Source organism: Akebia trifoliata, chromosome 4 (assembly GCF_017979445.1).
Source record: "Akebia trifoliata isolate Shusen 1 chromosome 4, ASM1797944v1, whole genome shotgun sequence".
Classification (NCBI taxonomy): Eukaryota; Viridiplantae; Streptophyta; class Magnoliopsida; order Ranunculales; family Lardizabalaceae; genus Akebia; species Akebia trifoliata.
The window spans coordinates 1741526-1760049 of record NC_141378.1 but is presented as its reverse complement, the minus strand read 5'-3'; the positions used below and the strand labels follow the sequence as shown (position 1 = coordinate 1760049).

The following is an 18524-nucleotide window of genomic DNA, read 5'->3' as shown; positions in this document are numbered from 1 at the left end:
CTACTAATTCATATGGCTCTTAAAAAAAAAAATACCGGATGCCATATGATGTAGAACCCAAAAAATAAATTAATTAATTAAAATTCTTTAAAAAAATGTTAAAATATACATATTTTTTAACCTTTAACAATAATAAATAATAAAGATGAAAACAACAAATCCCTCATGCCAAACTATAACAAAACCTGGGGCTCTGCTTCCATTGAATTAGACTCGATGAATAGTGCATTATTAGATAAGTAGTTGAGGCGATTTACAGTTTATTGGGTCACATAGTTGGAAATCAGAACGTCATCATCATTTTATGAGTTCCATGTAAATCTAGCGGTGATTAGTCTCCAATTTGAAAGGTTAACCATTTTTTAGATAAAGAAATGATACTTTAGAGTTTTGACCCTTTTCGCTATTTGTCAAGGCCTACAGAAGGATGGGAAGTCTCTTTGCATTCAAAGGATTATATTTATTTATACCTTCAAGTTGTCATCATTTCTATTTTATGCTTCTTTGTTCCTCTAGTGTAAGTAGTGTGATGGCTTCCAGGGTGTTTGCTGTGATAATTCTATGTTTAAATGGGTAGGTGGTTCATAGTGATCGCTATTGCTTTGCTCTTTTTCTTGTACAAGGTAGTTCTCCTCAACATCTTAAAATCCTTTTAATACAGTCTTTAAACAGGATTTCAATCAAACTTTTCCCATGTCAAACAGTCACCATTAATGTTTAAAATAAAACTTAAATGTAAGCTATAATATTATTTGTGCAGAAGGAAGTATAGACCAGGTGTTAACATTCAGGTAGGATTTTTAGACATGAAAAGAAAAATGTATATTAACTACAACTAATGTCAGACTTTCATGAACAAATTTATGAACTAATTTTCTATACATTTTGAAAGGAGTCGGGAATATTAACAGACTAGTTAACAACGATCTTCTTCTGCAATAACCTTTTCTTTGCATCCATGATAGCTTCGTGCCTTTTCATGGATAAGTCCTTCATTGCTTGCTGATATTGCAAATCAATCAACTCCAACTCCAATCTCAACTTTTCATCATTATCATGATCAGCCAAAACAACAGCAGCATCCCTTATGGATCTCAGTAAGGTTGGCATATCACTTCTTCCCATGTTGATGCCCATATCTTTGTCACCAAGGTCTCTGCCCATTTCAACTCCAGACAGAGTTTCACTTAATTCCCTATCCATCTCAAACCTGTTACATTCCACGTCTTCCGAGTGACCGCACATACACATTGTGCTGGAGCACTTCTTATAGTTTCCTTCAGAAGAGATTGCAGAAACAAATGACATCTCAGAACCCTGATCTTCCGCAATATCTGTATTCAGAGACCCAAAATCAACGCAAGACATAATCGCATCCAACTTCACAGCATCAGGAGCTTCATAAAAAGTTGAAGAATTGCTCGCAAGGTTGAAAGCTTCAAAAGCTTTATGAAAAGATCCAAACCAGCTGTCCCCTTGTTTGTGCAATTTAGAGTCTGAGTTATCGTCTTTAGGGGTTTGGATTCCACTCAGAGCCACCAATTGATCAATGGGAACCGAAGGTTTCCAATTTGGAATCAAATTCAACAACAAAAAATCCATCAACTTAGCTATAAACATAGCATTCTGATCAGGTAGTTTCAGTTGCACAACCATTTCTCCAGCAACCGAAAGAGCCGTATCATGGTCAAGGTAAAACAGGAAAAATGTGATCTTTGCAGGAGCTGCACAAAAAAAATGAAGAAAAACTTGGATCTCTACACATAAACCTAATTTTAGTATAAGGCTTCAATGATGATGATCTAAAATATAAATAGCAAGTAAAAGGTTAGTTACCATTTTGATCCGGAATTCGTAGTACCAGAAATACAGAGTTCTCATCTTTCATCTCCCCTTCTAACCTGAATTCATCGCCTATATTTTCCCCCTGAACCTCCAACCACATAAAGTGGGACTCACTATCAAGATAATGCTTAAAAGACGTGATAATGGGTGGGTTACAATCAACATCAACATTTATCGACATGGGCATATGTTGTCTACTCGTAGGCTCATCTGAAACCGAGATAGGAATCGGCTGTCTACTTGTCGGCTCTTCTGAAAGCAACCAGCGCTCTCCAAAGACCCCCATTTTGGGTGTAACCATATCAGGAAGTTGCAAGGGACAGTGTCCCGAAAATCCATCAACTTGTAGAAAAGGGTCCTTTAGAAGCTCACTTGCTGATGATCTTTGAGACGCTGGGACTAGACACTTCTCTATAAACATTTTCACTTCCGGATCTTTCACTTTAGAGAGGGCCACAGGCTTTATTCCCTATCAAAGGGTCCACGTAACAGATGAGAACTCAACTCCAATAAAGTAACATAAGATATCAAAAAAATAAACTCATTCTTATCAAAATACTTACAGTTGTAACCTTCTTAAATATCTGAAGCGAGTTTTTACATTCACTGTAAGGATATTCAAAGGTCACCATCTCTAGCATACACATCCCAAAAGAGTATATATCAACCAACTCATTGTACTCCTCATCATAGAGTTCGGGCGCCATGAACTCAGGAGTTCCTACAAGACAATTTTACAGATTAATACACTTCACATAAAAAGGATCCCATGTGAACAGATTAAAAGATGAATATACAACATGAGTTCTCCATTATGGTCATCAAAAGATGTACCACAGGTTGAGGCCCATATCCTGTAACACACCTATACACATCCCCTGTTTGCATTGGCTCCGAAGAGAGCTTGCTACTCGGATGGGGAGTTGGAATCTCTCTTCGAAGCATTTGGATATGGGCTTCCAGCTCCACGTTGAAACTGGAAGCTTGTTTTTTAAGAAGCATCCTTAAGGTTGCCTCAAGCTCTTGCTCCAACGAGGACTAGAAGTAATCTACCATCCAAACAAGGCCTAGAGCCTACTTGTACAAACAAGACGACACGAGTCATACTATCTACTTTTTGTAAAAGAACCAGGATCCAGAGAGGTATCTCATTCCTATTTGTTCCATTCCTATAGAATAGGAACAATGTCTGTGTGGCAAGTTTTAGTTGGAGTTTAAAACACATTGGGCTCCTAACCAAGCCATTTTCTACATTGCACACATCCCGGTGTATTTAACTTGCAACCAAAATGTGTCATGCAGACACCGTATATTACAATAGAAACGGAACACCACACCACTCTGGATCGAGACTCTTTGTATATAAAAAAATTAGGGAAAGAAAACAAAATATACCGAGAAAAGTTTGTGCATTGGCCTTTTCCATTACAATCGCTAACCCAAGGTCACCGATCTTAACTTCACCATGGTTACCATTGATAAAGATGTTATCACACTTCAGGTCCCTATGTATAATCTGGGGTTTGTGACTGTGGAGATGGTCCAATCCCATCAAAATCTGCCTTGCCCACCCCTTCACAGCTTTCATGTCAACCTTCTTGTGTTTCTTACGATACCTACATCAATGATTTGATCCATTAATTACAGAAATAATCTTATTGTTAAAAACTGGATGACAAAATTACGAACAAACGGAGAAAAAAAAAACTTACTGTCTCAAGCTACCCGAAGTGAACAACTCAGTGATGATATTAACGGTTTTGTTTGTTTCATCGATCCAAGAGTTGTAGAACTTTACTATGTTGCTGTGTTTCAAAGATTTCAAGAGATGAACTTCGGAATACAACCTTTCCAAATCTTGGGCTGATTGTAGAACTTCGTCGATTCGAACTTGACCCCAAGCTACTTCGATTCCCTTCATTTCATCGAAGGCCTTGTAACTATATATATAAAATCATACAAAATATATCAGTAAGCTAAAAAAATATAAAATAAAATTCAGAAAAACGAAGGCAACATATTACAGTAAAAAATCATGCAAGAATATATTAGTAACCTAAAAAAATATAAAATAAAATTCAGATAAACAAAAGCAATATATTACAGTAAAAATCATGCAAAATATATAAGTAAGCTAAAAATATACAAAAAATAAATTAAATTAAGAGAAACAAAGGAAACAAAAAGCATACACTGTCTTGAAGGCTCCTGCACCAAGCACATCTTTATACTACGTGATGTTCAAAAACACACAATCAATTAATAGAAAATTTATAAAACACGGAACAAAATCTATGAAAATAAACCAAAAACCAAATTACGAAATTATTGAAATCTTACACGAATATATCGACCAGTTGGATCGATTTCCAGAACGTTAGGGTCGGGTGGCTCTTGATCATTGGGACTCTCTTCGACGGATTCCATTCCAACAAAATCCTTCTGTGGCAAGTTTACAGAACTCTATGAGCTATAAAAACGTAACCTAGAAATTGCGGAAAACAATCTCTAGAGCAGGATCCAATTACTAGCGCCTAACATAATCGAGACCCTAATCAGAAATCAAACTATCACATATTAAGAATCGAATTACGAGAAAGGCTAAGATTTTACCTGAAATAGAACTATGTTATTTGGAAATCTGTTCGGAATCGAATTGCGACGAAAATCAAGGAAACCCTAACCCTAATTTACTGATACTGTCGATGATCTTTATTTTCATCTTGGATTTTGTTAAGGGCACACGTTAAAGGGCAATAAATACACTTCGGAAATTGGCTTATGAGGGTGTTTCAGTAAAAAAGAAATTTTTAAAAGGGTATTTTTGATACAAAATCCAATTTTCAAAGTGTTAGTTATTGCACTTTATTGTGCGCCCTTATAATAAAAAATAATTTTTTTAAAAGGGTGTTTTCGGTATACAATCAAATTTTCAAAGCGTATTTATTGCAGTTTAAATGTAACACTTAAAAAAAAATTGCAATCCCACTCCCACATCTTATAATCACCACGATTAATTTTTAAGATTACAAAAATATATTTTTTTAATAATATTTTAAATTCATTGCGACACATATGGGTATGTACATCCATGATCCATATAGTAGTAAAAAATATATATATTTTTAAGATAAATGATTTTTTAACTCAAAAAATTTCAGTCAATTTATACTCGATTGCCGTCGTAAAGAGCACAAAATCATTGATCGTTTTTCTTGTGTATCCCAAACAAAAGATCTATGGTTATGTGCTCTTGTCAAGATAGTCGTATACAGATGAAGTAAAAATGTTCAAGTCAGAAAATCACAATTATTTTTGTAATTATATAGTTTAATATTGTAATTTTTATGCATGTTATCAAAATGACTTTGATTATTTTAAATTTAAATAAAAATTATAAAAATATAAAGGGACCACTCAAAATTTGGTGGTCTCTATAGATTGAACGAGTCAATCTTAGTCATTCACTAAAAGAAGAATTGGTGTTTACCAATAGATGAGATCAATTTGAAAAAAAATTCAAAATTCAAAATTTCTTAATCCCCATCTAAGCAAAATCTTTACTTAAAAGAATAATACTAAAGTAACCTCAAGATTGGACATCACACCGCACAAACCAATGTAAAAGTGCATGGGAATCATACATGTTTTCTCGAGATAAAGGTGAAAAACATTTATGATTCGTATTCACTTTCACTTCTAGAAATGTGATATGAGGTGTTATTGTCACACTAATTTTAATGTAGTCTCATGAACTTTGTGCAATTTTTTTGGTAATTTATATAAGAATTAGTGTGGCATTAGAAAAGGTTGGTGTGGCAATAGTAACTCTCTTAAAATTATTATTTTAAAAAAGACTGAGATGACAATCTTGAAGGGTATAAATATAATCCCCTCACGTAGTGGGGTATAGCCTGAGTGCGGGATGTAGGGACTAGTCTGGTGCGTGCAAATTGGCCTGGATACCCTTCGTTATCAAAAATAATAATAATAATAAATAAATAAAATTAAAAAAAAATAAATAAATAAATAAATATAATCCCTTGTTAATACATATTGAGTTGACTCGCCCCAGTCTTCTGGTCCATAAAAGCATCTATTTATAGCATTTAAAGGAGTGTTTAAGACAAATTTCTGAGATAAAACTTTATGATGAGGACTCAAAAAAGAGTTGTGATCATCGGACTCGCCCACGTGGCAGACTCAAAATACTTTCCTGACGCAACATGCATTAAAACCATATATTTTATGCTTTGGGATACACATTCCTGTAAATATGTACAGTTGTGCATTAATAAAAAAAAAACTATGATCCTAACACATGCCACGTCAGGAGAGTATGCTAAGTGTGGGAGTCAGGAAATCATTACTCCACAAAAAATTCAACATCAAATTGATTTTCCAGCAAGTTAAGTCATCTCCATAACTCAAGAATCCACTCGGCCTAGTCTAACTAAATATATATCAAATTTTCTATATTATTAAACATTTTTAATAATTAAATTTGTTTTTAAAAAGCATTAAATATAATTACACAACTTTATTGAGTTCTTATCCAACTTAGTGAGTTTCAACTTGACTCGGCCATGTTTCCAACTTGACTCGACAAGTTGCCTTAAACGAATCTCACTCACGAATTCTTAAATATCGATTCAGACCAGGAAATCGACTGAAACACATGTTTGAAGAAACAAAATTTGAAATAAAGTTAAAAATCTTAATGCTTTAAAAATTCAATCTTTTAAAAGTGCAACTACTTTAGAAAAAAAAAATTATAAACAAAACTGCAACAATAATTATCTTACTGTTTTAGAATATATATATATATATATAATAATTATAAATAGTTCGACAACAATAATTATCTTCCAACTGCTAATATCTCTATTTCTTATAATAAGAGGTATCCATAGGTTATGACTATTTCATTTAGCACAATTTTTTTTTACAAGAGTCTCATTTGTGGTTGATGTTCATATTCAGGTCATATAGATTCTCAAAAATAATATTAATTGAGACTTAAGCGTAAACTAAAATATCTCAAATAGATCTAGAGAAATTCAATATGTAATATTGGATTCAATAAACAAAATCCCTTTCTCTGTCTCTGCTACGAATCTTTATACCTTACCCCACCAACATTGCAATAATAGAAACATTATTTATTAATCAATCTTTTCTTTGCTAACCCTTTGTATCATAATAATGCATCTTTAATGTTATGTTATTATTAAAAATAAAGAAGATAACATAAGAAAAAAATTAAATCATATTTTGAAGATCATTTACAATCACAAAGTCCAACCAATTTGAAAGTAAAACCTTACCTGATATTGTGATTTAAGGATGTAAAAAAAGTATGTGGTCCAGCAATTGGGTACCTTAATAAATCTCAAATGAACAATAGATGTGATCAAAATTCTAAACGAAGTACAATCTCCATAAAAAAAGATTCATATAATTGGGAAGGAACCCCTTCCCATCCTTTTTTCTGCTCATAATTGATGAGTTTATGTACACTACAATACAAGTGGTCAGGTGATGGGAGGAAACCCACAATAAAATTGAGGAAAAACCAAAATAAATTAAGGAAACATAAGGACAAATGAAGAAGAAGATACTTCTTTCTGAAGTGGGGATTCCTTCAACTCCTTCAAACGAGCACTTTTTTTCAAAACCCAAAATGATGTCACAGGAAACGAACCCTTCAAGGTTGATAAGGCTGGGATGTTGGCGAAATTGCTTTCTTTGTTCTGGGTTGTCCCAAAGCTTCTGACGACTTCGTCTCACCCCTGGGACCATATATTTCTCAAATCCATCTCTATTTTTCTACTCAAAATTGTTTCAGACAACCCGTACAACGTTGCTACGTTCGGGAAGATGGAGAGACCATTTCCTCTGTTCTGCGTGCCGAGTGTCCAGAAGCAACTGATGATGTCTTGTCTGACCCACGGACGTTATATTTCTCATACACCTTATCACGGTTTTCCGCCCACCAAGTTTCTGCTTGGTGCTCTCCAAATCTCCTCCGGCTGCAGACATATTCCCAGTTTTAGTTGTCAGGATCACAACAAACATCTTGAGCTAGTCTGTAGTTGATGTAAAATAGATTGCTCTTGAGAATAGAATTTTCACGGCCGAATCAACCCACCCATATCCAGCTGAGTTAACTCAGCTTGACCAAGTTGGGTCCATGCTCAACCCAATTTTGATTTCAATCCTATGTATTCAGTATATTTCAGTTTTAAGTAATTTAGAAGTTGTTTTAGTTTCTCTTTCAACTTCAAAAAGGTTTTATTTTCTCTAGTTCTAATTTGTTTTCAAGTTTCTATTTTTTGTTTAAATTCGTTTTTATTTTTTAAGTTATAATTAGAAGTGTCCAAATTGAATTATAATATATTTGGAAAGTTGCTATTATGCTATAGATATATTAGAAAGTTACTTTTACATTTTGAGATAACAATTCATTCAATATATCTCGAATTTAGCCTTTTCTTTTGTTTCAATCATTTTTTCTCGTTTTCCCTACTTTTCCAAGCTTGAATCTATTTATTCAAACTCTTTTTGTGTGTTCCATTGAACACAATCTTTCAATTCCTTTCGAATCTATTATTTCACACGTTCCACTACAACAGTAGTCCTCAATTAATCAAATGGCTTAAAACTTTTCTGGTAAGACACCACAGCACAGGATATTCTTTCTCATTGGAGAAAAATGTTTAAAAAACACATTCTTTTTTTGATCGGTAAAAAAAAAACACAAATATTATAAGAACTCTCATATGGCAATTTGCATGAAAGTAAATAATGAAAAGAGAGATGATGTAGCTGAGGTATACCTGAACCGAACTCGCTTAAGTTCACTAGTTCCATCCCAGAGGGCCATAAGAGTTATATAAACACCGGGTTCAAATTGTTCAATCCACTCAGCCTCGGCTTGATTATTGTTACTTGTCAATATGGGAATCCTTGACTTCATACCATTCTCGCCATTTTGATAAGTCTCAGGTTCCATGGCATCAGCAGCCTCTGGTCTACTACTGTTACCTGTGCACACCCCTCCATTACTATCCCGCAGTCTCATTTCACCATGACCGTCCCTCCCATTACAGGTTGGAAATTGATTCTGTATGTGAGCATTAGCTCCGTTGCTTCCAGGATTGTCCCTCAGCAGATGAATCTGGCCTGGAGTTCCATTAGAGGTTGGAGAAGCCAAGCGAGGGCTATTGGTTGCATCAGACTTCGGATGACATTCTCCATTTGCATCATAGTGATAAACACCATTGGGTTCCAATCCATTTGGCAGGTACACTGGCCTCATGTTGTCACTCTCATAGACCCCAGGTGGGAGCTTCTCGGCCATATTTTTGAGCTGAGAAGCATCAAAAGGGAAATCAACATAAAAACATGGTACCCAGTTGTTGACTAAGATTATCAAATATTTCTTCCAGATAACAGAAGTAACGTTTCCCTGAGGGAAAAGGTACACAAAGTAAAATCTAGATGAAAAATTTCAAGAAGTTTCATGTAACTTATTCGGATCTATTATGGTTGAAGAAAGTGTAAAGAATATCCCATACAAAACACTCCCCTTTCTAATTTAGTAAGATTTTAAACCTCACTTAGGGTCGTTTTGTTCAAATGGATTACCATATTGGCAATCCAACACCACAGCCCTCTAGATTTCATGGAAAAACTTGGATCCAAAAAAAAAAAATTGATATTTTTTTGGCTTCATCCAAGGTTTTGAAAATGGACAGCTACGAAACTTCCACGGACCTCCCAAATTTAAAATTAAAATTCAACGATGAAAAATAACATTTTTTTTCAAGTTCATAGAATTTTGTTCTCTACAACCCTGTGGCATCGGATCATGTTTTTGGCTGCAACAAGATGAGGTCAACAACCCTTAGTAAGAGTTGAAATCATACTAAGTAAGGCTAATCGGACTCATGTTCCATTACGGTTGAAGAACATGGATATTGACATGTAAATTCACTTATCCACCAGCTTAATTCTTTTTTTTTTCACAGATCCTAACGAGTGAAAAGAAGGCAACTTTCATGGATGAACGTCGTTACTCTCACGGTCTACGTCAACCAATGCAACTGCTAAACTATTAACTTCATTGTGATATGGAAGGGAGCTCAAAATCATCAATTTCATATTAAGTTGACAAAAACACTCATTCTTTTTGTAACTTCCTTCAAACACCCAGCATAAACAATATTTGCAAGATATGGTCTTCACATGTAACAACATGCGGATTCAGCTATTAGTCAGTAAGGGGGCAGTTCGGCTAATTCGGATAATTTTGGAAAAAATTCGGATACCACAAGACTATAATTTTTAAATTTTTTTAAGATAGATGCATTTTGACATATACAATACAAATTAAATAATGTATCATATGATAATAAAAATAAATTTATATTGATAACTATAAGGTATTTATTGTAAAATTTATATGTTTAGGTATAACCATTTGAATGATATATTTCAATATTTTGAATCATTAGTTTGCACATTTTATGGGGTGGGTATTAAGGGAAAAGATTTTTATTGGTTAAAAGGGTATTAAGAAAGACATGTGAGGACACAATAAGAAAGAAAGGTTTTGATGGGATGAGAGGGCATTAAGAAAGAAAGGTTTTATGGGGTGACAGGTGAGAGGCAGAAAGAAAGTATTTTATTAATTAATGTTTTTTAATAATTAAGATACCACCCAAAATTCAGGGTGCATTTATAAAAGAGTTGCCTACAACAGGGTTTAGTATGTAAATTTCACATATGTTTTACATATGGGAGATGTGGCACAGGCGCACAGCCACTAACTTTAAAAGCACCGAATTAACCGGCTTTTTTTATAAAAAAAATTTTAAACGGCGAATCTCGATTTAATCAGTGATTTACAAATGAGGACAATTAATCGGGGATTAAAATGGTGCACCCTCAAATCTCCGAAATTTTATGATTATTTGGCAAATTTTGTGAGTGGAAATTGCATTTCAGGTCAACTAGGAAAAAAATTATGGTATCAGAAGATTACCTGTGCAGTTAGAGACTTTATGACTTCTTTTGCAGCTTTAGACTTGGCATATTCCTCTGCAGCCAATGCCATAGCTTCTTCAGCTTTCTTTGCTGATTTCTGTAGCTCAAATTCTTGAAGTTCACACCGTTGTCTCAGATTCTCAACCTAAACCAGGTCCATGATAAGGACATAGGGAATTTGTTCGAAGATGATGCTCAACTAAACAAAATAAATAAAAAACTCTTCTATGTACCTGAGTATGCAACTTTTGCACTTCTTGATTCAAGAGTTCGTTTGTTTTCTTCAGACTATCTGCGATACTTTTGGAGAAAGAAAGGCCTGCTGTTGTAGGAAAAGGTGTGGTAGAACGTGGTGGGCTAGATTTCCTTGAGAAAGGTGACACAGCTCGGGAACTGATCCCAGACTGACCTCCTGGTGTAAGAACTGGTTTGGGAGCTATTCGACGCAAATCCATTGCATTAGAGAAAATGATATCTTTAAGTTGTAACAATGGAGGTGCTTGGGAAGAGCGGACCAGAGATAAGGAATCACCCCTCTTTCCTTGCTTGATAGCTTTACTATCGAGCTGCTTAATCAAATCCACATTAGTAGGCATTGCAGACTTAGATAACCTAATCTCAGCCTTGTCTAATCTATCCTTATTTTCACCCGAAAGGCGGGGTACAACATTCCTCCTTTTATCATTACCACTTGATTCCAACAACTTTTTTAGTTTTGTATAACAGGAATCACACACACGATATGGTTTGCCAGGATTAGGAGCCATTGCTGCTCTAAAAGCTTTTCTGGAACTACATGAGTGACAGTGCACAAGTCCACAGTTATAGCAATTGTGCCTCTTTCGAGTAAACCCAAAGGCCTGTCTACATGCTGAGCACTGAGACTGCTCCACTCCGGATACCCATTTGTGAAGACATATAGCTGCTGTGAAGTTTGAACCACAAGCAATATATTTAACATGCCTATCCTTCAATGCTTCTACCAATGTTGGTGTTTTTCTGTCTTTAATGTCTCCGTGACCCAATATACCGTTAGCTCCCTTTCCCCAAGTGTAGACTTCATTCCTGGATGTTAGCGCTGCCACATGGTAAGCACCACAGGCAATGTCTACAACAGATTCACCTATAAGATTATCCTCCACCAAGCAAGGTAGTTTTCCATCGGAAAGTAAATTACCAAGCTGACCATAAAGAGTACTTCCCATGGTAAAAACATGCCCTGATGTGGTCAAGCCAACTGTCAGACTATGCCCACATGCAACCTTGTGAAAATTGTAATCAATGAGGGAGGGAACGCATGTTGGTTCCAGTCTTGCTTCTTTGTCTCCATGACCAAGACGATTCTTGTCGCCATCCCCCCACGTAAATAATTTTCCTGATGAAATACTTGCACTGGATTGTCCCACAATCACCTCCACCACAGCAGCGGTGTGCCACACCCCACATGCAACTGCAATTGTCTTCAAATCCCTCAAAGATTCTACTTCTCTTGGAGTTGCAATATTTTCTCTGTTTCCATGGCCCAAGACACCAAATGTTCCATCGCCAAAAGTAAACAACTGCCCTGTTGAAGTCACCAAGGCTGTATGCCATGGACCACAAGTAACTGAAGCAACTTGAAGTCCTTCCAAGGGACCTGAAACTCTCTTGGGTATCCAGTGACTCACATTAGTACCATGACCGAGAAGCCCGGCATTATGTGTTCCATCTCCCCATGTATAAAGTTCACCAGCCATTGTAACAGCACAGGTATGGAACTCTCCACAGGAAACAAAATCAACATTAGAAACTGCTAAAGATTCAACAAGACGGGGTTGAATAATATGCCTTCCAACACCATGGCCGAGTCGTCCTCCAGATTCCTCACCCCATGTAAAAACTTCTCCTTGTCTCGTCACTAGTGCAGCATGCCTGACACCACAGGCTACATGATTAACATCTAAAACAATATTACATTCTAATGGCTTAGGAAGAAGTACATCAGTTCTTGAGCTCAAAGGATTAACATCTTTATCAGCTCCAACCCTTGTGAAGGTATCACATAGAACCTCACCCCAAATGTATACATCACCTAAAGCATCACAATCATCTTGTGCAGAACCATGACTAGAAGTGCTGGGGGCACTTGAAACACTAACTCGAAAAACATCTGAAGAGGATCCTTTTAGTTGCATATCTGTGTTCTCTATTGCTACATGTGATCTTTCTGAACTAGCCGAACTCTCAGAAGGATAACATTTGGGCAAAGTATTTGTCTTGAGACTGACACACGTTTCAGGGGAGCTAATATCTCGTGTGGCGCTGGCCGAACTCTCACTAGGGCTATTTGATGTCAAATCTCTACTGTCCTGAAACAAATTAATCATGAAAACATGCATCACACGTGCAATTGAACAGATTACATAGAAGTATATAAGTTCCCATGAATTCACTGAACTGTTGAAACATAAGGGGAAAAATTGCATGGTGTGTAAAATTACATCAAAGTAAAGTCCTCCGTCGCTCAATCCATCGATTTTTGAACGTCCGCATTGACCTGAAGATATTAATGCCTTGAGGCCTGCAATCCACACCTCTGCCTCAACTTTGTCCTTGCAAATCTAGAATCCACATATTGCACTAGTGATTAATCATAATTAGTTAACAAAAGCTCAGGAGACCACACTCAAATGATCATACTAACCAGATCAAGGGATCGTTTTCCATTGTTGTATATAAGAGAAAAAGACAAGTAGTCCTTCTCAGGGCGCAGGTATCGTTGAAAAACAGGCTGACACATTACCATAAAAACAAGTATATTTACGGGTCAGGAACCAGAATTTATTTCATTTGATCAACATAGCATTGACCAAACACTACTATTAATATAAAATGATCGTAGAGAAATCTTACAGTTCTTTGTCCAGGGATAATTTTTGAGACAGAAGCTAATGTTAATGTTCTTTCTTCACCACGAGACAACCAGATCAAAGATGAATCATCCTATGAATTTCAGGGGAAAAAACAGAAATGAGTGATCAATGTGCACATGGAAATACATGTTTGAAATCTGAATCATGAGATTAGATGCAAATGACATCTAGTAAGTGAAGATTTATCCTTGGTAGAATTCACAAACTTGGCTATTTCCAACAACTGATAACCCCACTGGAATTTCCAATAGAGATCAAACTTAACTGTTTAGGTTTTGCAATACAAATCCTGCTCAGCATTTCTTTTTTAACCAGTAAAAGGAATTTATCAGAAAAAAAAAAATCAAAACAGCCCAAAATTAAAGTACATGAGAGAGAATTACACAACAAAGAAAAGTAACTACTAGAAAGAGAGGATTCTACCAATCTCCTCCTAACTAAATCAAATTTCATCAAAGTAAACCTCTAAAGTCGAGGGTGGAAGACACCCATTTATACAAGAAATCATTGATTGTTAGATGATCATGTTTGGAGAGCTTTCTCTGTTATGAAAAACCCCGATACCATGTTCAGCATTCAGTTCTACATGAACAATATCTTCTGCTAAAGATTGTACCTTCAGATCCTTGCTCACTACCTAAAATAACTATTTTAGGGCCTTCCTCTCGCTCTATTAGAACTCTTGGCCTGTACCAATACACTTGCTTTCACTGCTGTTACAGTCTTTCTTGTACATGGCAAAACATTTTTTTATTTATTTATCCTTTATTTGGGCTACTCCTAGAATCCCACATAAATGCTCATTCATATCTTGTCCTTACACCATCTCACTGAATGGATTTAAATCTAAATTAACAATCTTTTGGACATTCCAAACTTTTTTCATGGATATGACTGTTTCAACTCAGAACCATTTGATATTTTTGACTTCAGAGTAGTAGAGTCCAAGATGGAACCCATTGAATGGAGGGACTCGCCAACCAGCAACTATGGCAGGTCTAATGTGTTGGAGATCATAATTACAGTCAACCTGACAGTACATAGTTTTTTTTCTTCACTATCCAATCCATGACCAAACTATAGTCAACAATTTTAATGAATGTTTCAAATGAAATTACATTGTATTGACAAACAAACAAACAAAATAATGTGCATGCAGAGACGCAGCAACTGGAATGCTGAAACTGTGTGCCAGTCAAAGAACAATAGATTTCAAATCCTACCATTGGTAAGCATGTTAAAGTCTAGCAAGTTTCATAAGCACAAAAGGAGCCAAAATAGGCATTCCCTCACTTATGTGTTTGTGTGTGTGAGAGAAGAGACACCCGGTGCATACAAACAAGCCCTAAGTATGATATCTAGGAAATCCATCAATTTACTCAACATAATAAATAAGAAAGGAAAAAAAAGTGGCAGAATTAAAATAAAGCACTTTAAACCATAGATTAGATTGATTAGTATCAAACATACATTAGAAAGTCTGAATGGGCAAAACTTGGGCTTCCCCTTGCGGCCATACTTGAGCAACTGAGCACCTTTCTTTAATGCAATTAATGCCTGTACAAGTTACAAGAATCAAATAGGCATCGAATTTGGTGTCAAAAATAAATAAAATGCCATGGTATGAAATTATGATAAAAAAAAATCTACGACCTATATGTTTCAAGTTATGTTGGAACCACATGGCCAAAAAATATGATTCAGAGTATGTATCATTAATAAAAATGAAAACAACAGGAACAACAGTGATGCACCCTGGTCATGCAGGTGTATGCCTTTTGCCACTTTCAATAGTTAAAATCAAATCAAATTACTATATATTTTATTTTGAAAATAATAGAATTTTTTTTTTAAATGCTACAACCATGGCAAACTGAAAGGATAGCAGCCGTTATAAAGCGGAAACCGTCATAATATCAGATAGAACGTGATTTAATATGCCTATTAAAAAAAAGAACACGATTTAATATCTAGCATAGCAGGGTATGACCCATGGCCAACACAATGCTGTTATTAATTGTACTAGTGTTTTTTGTGAAACCACACCATTAATCAACAGACATGTTCATTAAGAAATGTAAGGTACGTATACAACAAAAGTGGTACTGACATTAAGAAATGAGCTCAGAAACCCCACCCCTCTATTTTCTAACCATTAGTGTGGAACTGGCTTTCTCTAAAGATTGAAATTCCAGTGGAAGTATAATATGGTTGATTGAGAATCAACCTCACCATTTGATTTTCAAGTTTGCGGCCACATACCCTCTATGTGCTTGACAAACTTGTGTCCACTTTAACATCAGATGGATTGATAGGCTAAAATATGGTCTATGGATCCAAATGTTAATAATAATAAGAAGTGCCCATTGAAATGAATGTTGGTCATGTGAGAATCGACTACTGAAAACAATCCCCATGTGGATTATCAGAAAAAATAGAACCTTGTGGGTGTTTTAGCTTAGCAACTTTTTCAATTTTGGTTAGTCATTGTGATTGTCCTAACCTTAGTAAGCGGAACCTTCTATTTGGGTGTCACTCCAAATTCAAAACTTCGACGGACTTCAGGATTTGATCCTTAAACAAACCTCACTCCCAAATTATTGGAACCTCACTCCAAAAATGAAGAACCTCCCTCTGTCTATCTTGTTGATCACTCATTACTCTTTTGGTACCACCATCATCTACCTCATTGAAAAACTCTCTATTCGTTTTTTTGATAAGAAAAAACTGGTTTTATAAGTTTTCTGATAAGTATTATGTACTCCAAAAATAAGCAAAGAAGAACCAATCCCATAGGTAGAGGTGACCTACTAGGGAGGCAGCTGAAGAAACTACAGCAACCAACCCCCCCACCCAAAAAAAAAAACCAAAAACAAAACTAATGACACCAAAGTCTTTGTAAAGAAACCCTCTTGAATTCTGGGAAGAGCTTCAGAATAATATTGGTTGAGAAACAATAGTTGTAACAAAATTTACGATAATTAAAGCTGCAGAGTAACTGTTATGTAACATAAACTTGTTATAATTAAAGACTTGTGTGGCAAATGAAACCTACTAAGTGCAAAGATATTCTCATTGATAGCTAATGAGTAATTATGTTGATCATTAAGTTTCAGACGGTGGTTAGTTGGAGGTATTGAGATCAATGGGTGGCAACTACGCCATTAAGTATGGAGTGAGACAAGAGGCTGTCAGCTTTGCTTTCAGCTTTTGGCCCAAGCATTAACGAGCTGGTGAGCTTACTTGCCTTTTGGCTTAGAGGTTCAAAATTCCTCTCTTCTTTTCTTGCATTTAATCTTCCTCTTTTCTTGGCTTTCATCTGTACTTTAAGCTGTTAGACCTTAGTCGGATTGGAAGGCTTATGGCAAAGAACGTATGACAGGCCTGTTGAGTTACGTTACATGCACATATAAAATGCTTAGGGAATGGTCTGTGTCGTGGGACATTTTGAATTTTGGCACTCCCACATACTCACTCTCACTTCCACACCAACTTCCAATCCCACTTAGGTTTTTAAGCACCATGGCTTGTTAATAAAACAAGTAATTATCCGATGCAAGTTGTACACATTTCCAGGTCATTTAGATTAGATGTTCTACCTTTTCTCCCGTTTTCATAGGTCACAGTAACACGACAGTTATATAAGAGAGTAATAACAATATCTGATACAATCAAGTTAAAAAAAAAAAAAAAAAAGAGCGCGACCCCAACCATTCTAAAATTAACCAATGTTTAAAATTTTGATTTAAAGTATAACCGCCACTAAAACCAAAAACCCATATGAATTCATAGAAACTGTTCCACCAAATGAAATTCTTCTCGAACTAGAATGATAATTTGAAATCGAACTCTTAACAATTATTGGATGAAATCCCAATCAGGTATCTTAGAATTTTTAGCAATTCTACATCAACCATACTGATGAAATAAAAATGTAAATAAAGTAATAGAAATCAAGAAATCTAACAAAATAAACATAAAAAAAAAATAAAAAAAAAATTCAACAAATAACATAAAAATGAACCTGCTCGATGTCCCGATCGGCATTCCCATAGCTAACAAGATCTGCCATTCCATGTGAGAAACTTTCTGAAACTCGACCACCTGCCTCGATCGTTGAAGACTTCCGATCACCATAGATGACACACTTGTCTCTGAACTACCATCAATGTTCAACCTACAGAAAACCCTCTCTTCTCCCCAAATTACCTAACTTACAAGAATCTGTCACAAACCCTAGAAATACACAGCTTCGGAGATCTGCAAATCCCTTGTAATCTCAAATCGAAATCAAATAACCCGAAACCCTGAAATCTCCACTAAAATTCGAAGTCTTTGAGAGCTTCGAGTGTCTGTGTCTTAAGTTGAAGTAGTCAAGAACCAGAGCGAGTTACACCAGCGGTTTCCCGACAACGAAGAAGCAGTTTCACTGAATATGAAAAAAAGGTTTACAGACAGGGATTCCGGCCAGTTACCGGAGGTCCCGACGTCGGAAAACCAAACGCAGATAGATAGATAGAGAGAGAGAGAGAGAGAGAGACAGCTTTAAGCTGGCGGTCGCGTTCGTTAAGTACGAGTCAAAGAAGAGGAAAATGAAGTTCCTGAGAAGAAAAGTAAGAACTAAAGAATCAGATGATTTCCCAACGAGGATAATTATAGAAAAAAAAAATTCCTTTTGTGAATTTTCTTTACTTGGTGTCTCATTTTGTAAATATT

The 18524-nt window shown here is 35.7% G+C and overlaps 2 protein-coding genes across 3 annotated transcripts; both read right to left on the bottom strand.

The window, feature by feature from the left end:
• Positions 1-797: 797 nt before the first annotated feature.
• On the bottom strand, positions 798-4612 carry LOC147402835 (putative serine/threonine-protein kinase WNK6). Its single transcript, XM_086438201.1, has 8 exons — positions 4459-4612; positions 4186-4287; positions 4038-4075; positions 3558-3785; positions 3241-3461; positions 2409-2566; positions 1837-2314; positions 798-1724 (listed from the first exon to the last, which is right to left on the bottom strand). The coding sequence occupies exons 2-8, from the start codon at positions 4270-4272 to the stop codon at positions 913-915; spliced, it is 2022 nt and encodes a 673-aa protein (XP_086294327.1). The 5' UTR covers positions 4273-4287; positions 4459-4612; the 3' UTR covers positions 798-912.
• A 2652-nt stretch (positions 4613-7264) lies between these two features.
• LOC147402834 (PH, RCC1 and FYVE domains-containing protein 1-like) lies at positions 7265-18411 on the bottom strand. 2 transcript variants are annotated; one of them, XM_086438199.1, is made up of 9 exons: positions 17833-18409; positions 15279-15365; positions 13789-13878; positions 13580-13666; positions 13377-13496; positions 11130-13244; positions 10895-11041; positions 8685-9217; positions 7265-7877 (listed from the first exon to the last, which is right to left on the bottom strand). In XM_086438199.1, exons 1-9 carry the CDS (start codon positions 17878-17880, stop codon positions 7712-7714), a joined length of 3393 nt encoding a protein of 1130 aa, XP_086294325.1. In that variant the 5' UTR covers positions 17881-18409; the 3' UTR covers positions 7265-7711. The 2 variants fall into 2 exon arrangements, with proteins under 2 accessions (XP_086294325.1, XP_086294324.1); XM_086438198.1 differs by having other exon boundaries at positions 11130-13496; positions 17833-18411.
• Between the last annotated feature and the right edge of the window lie 113 nt (positions 18412-18524).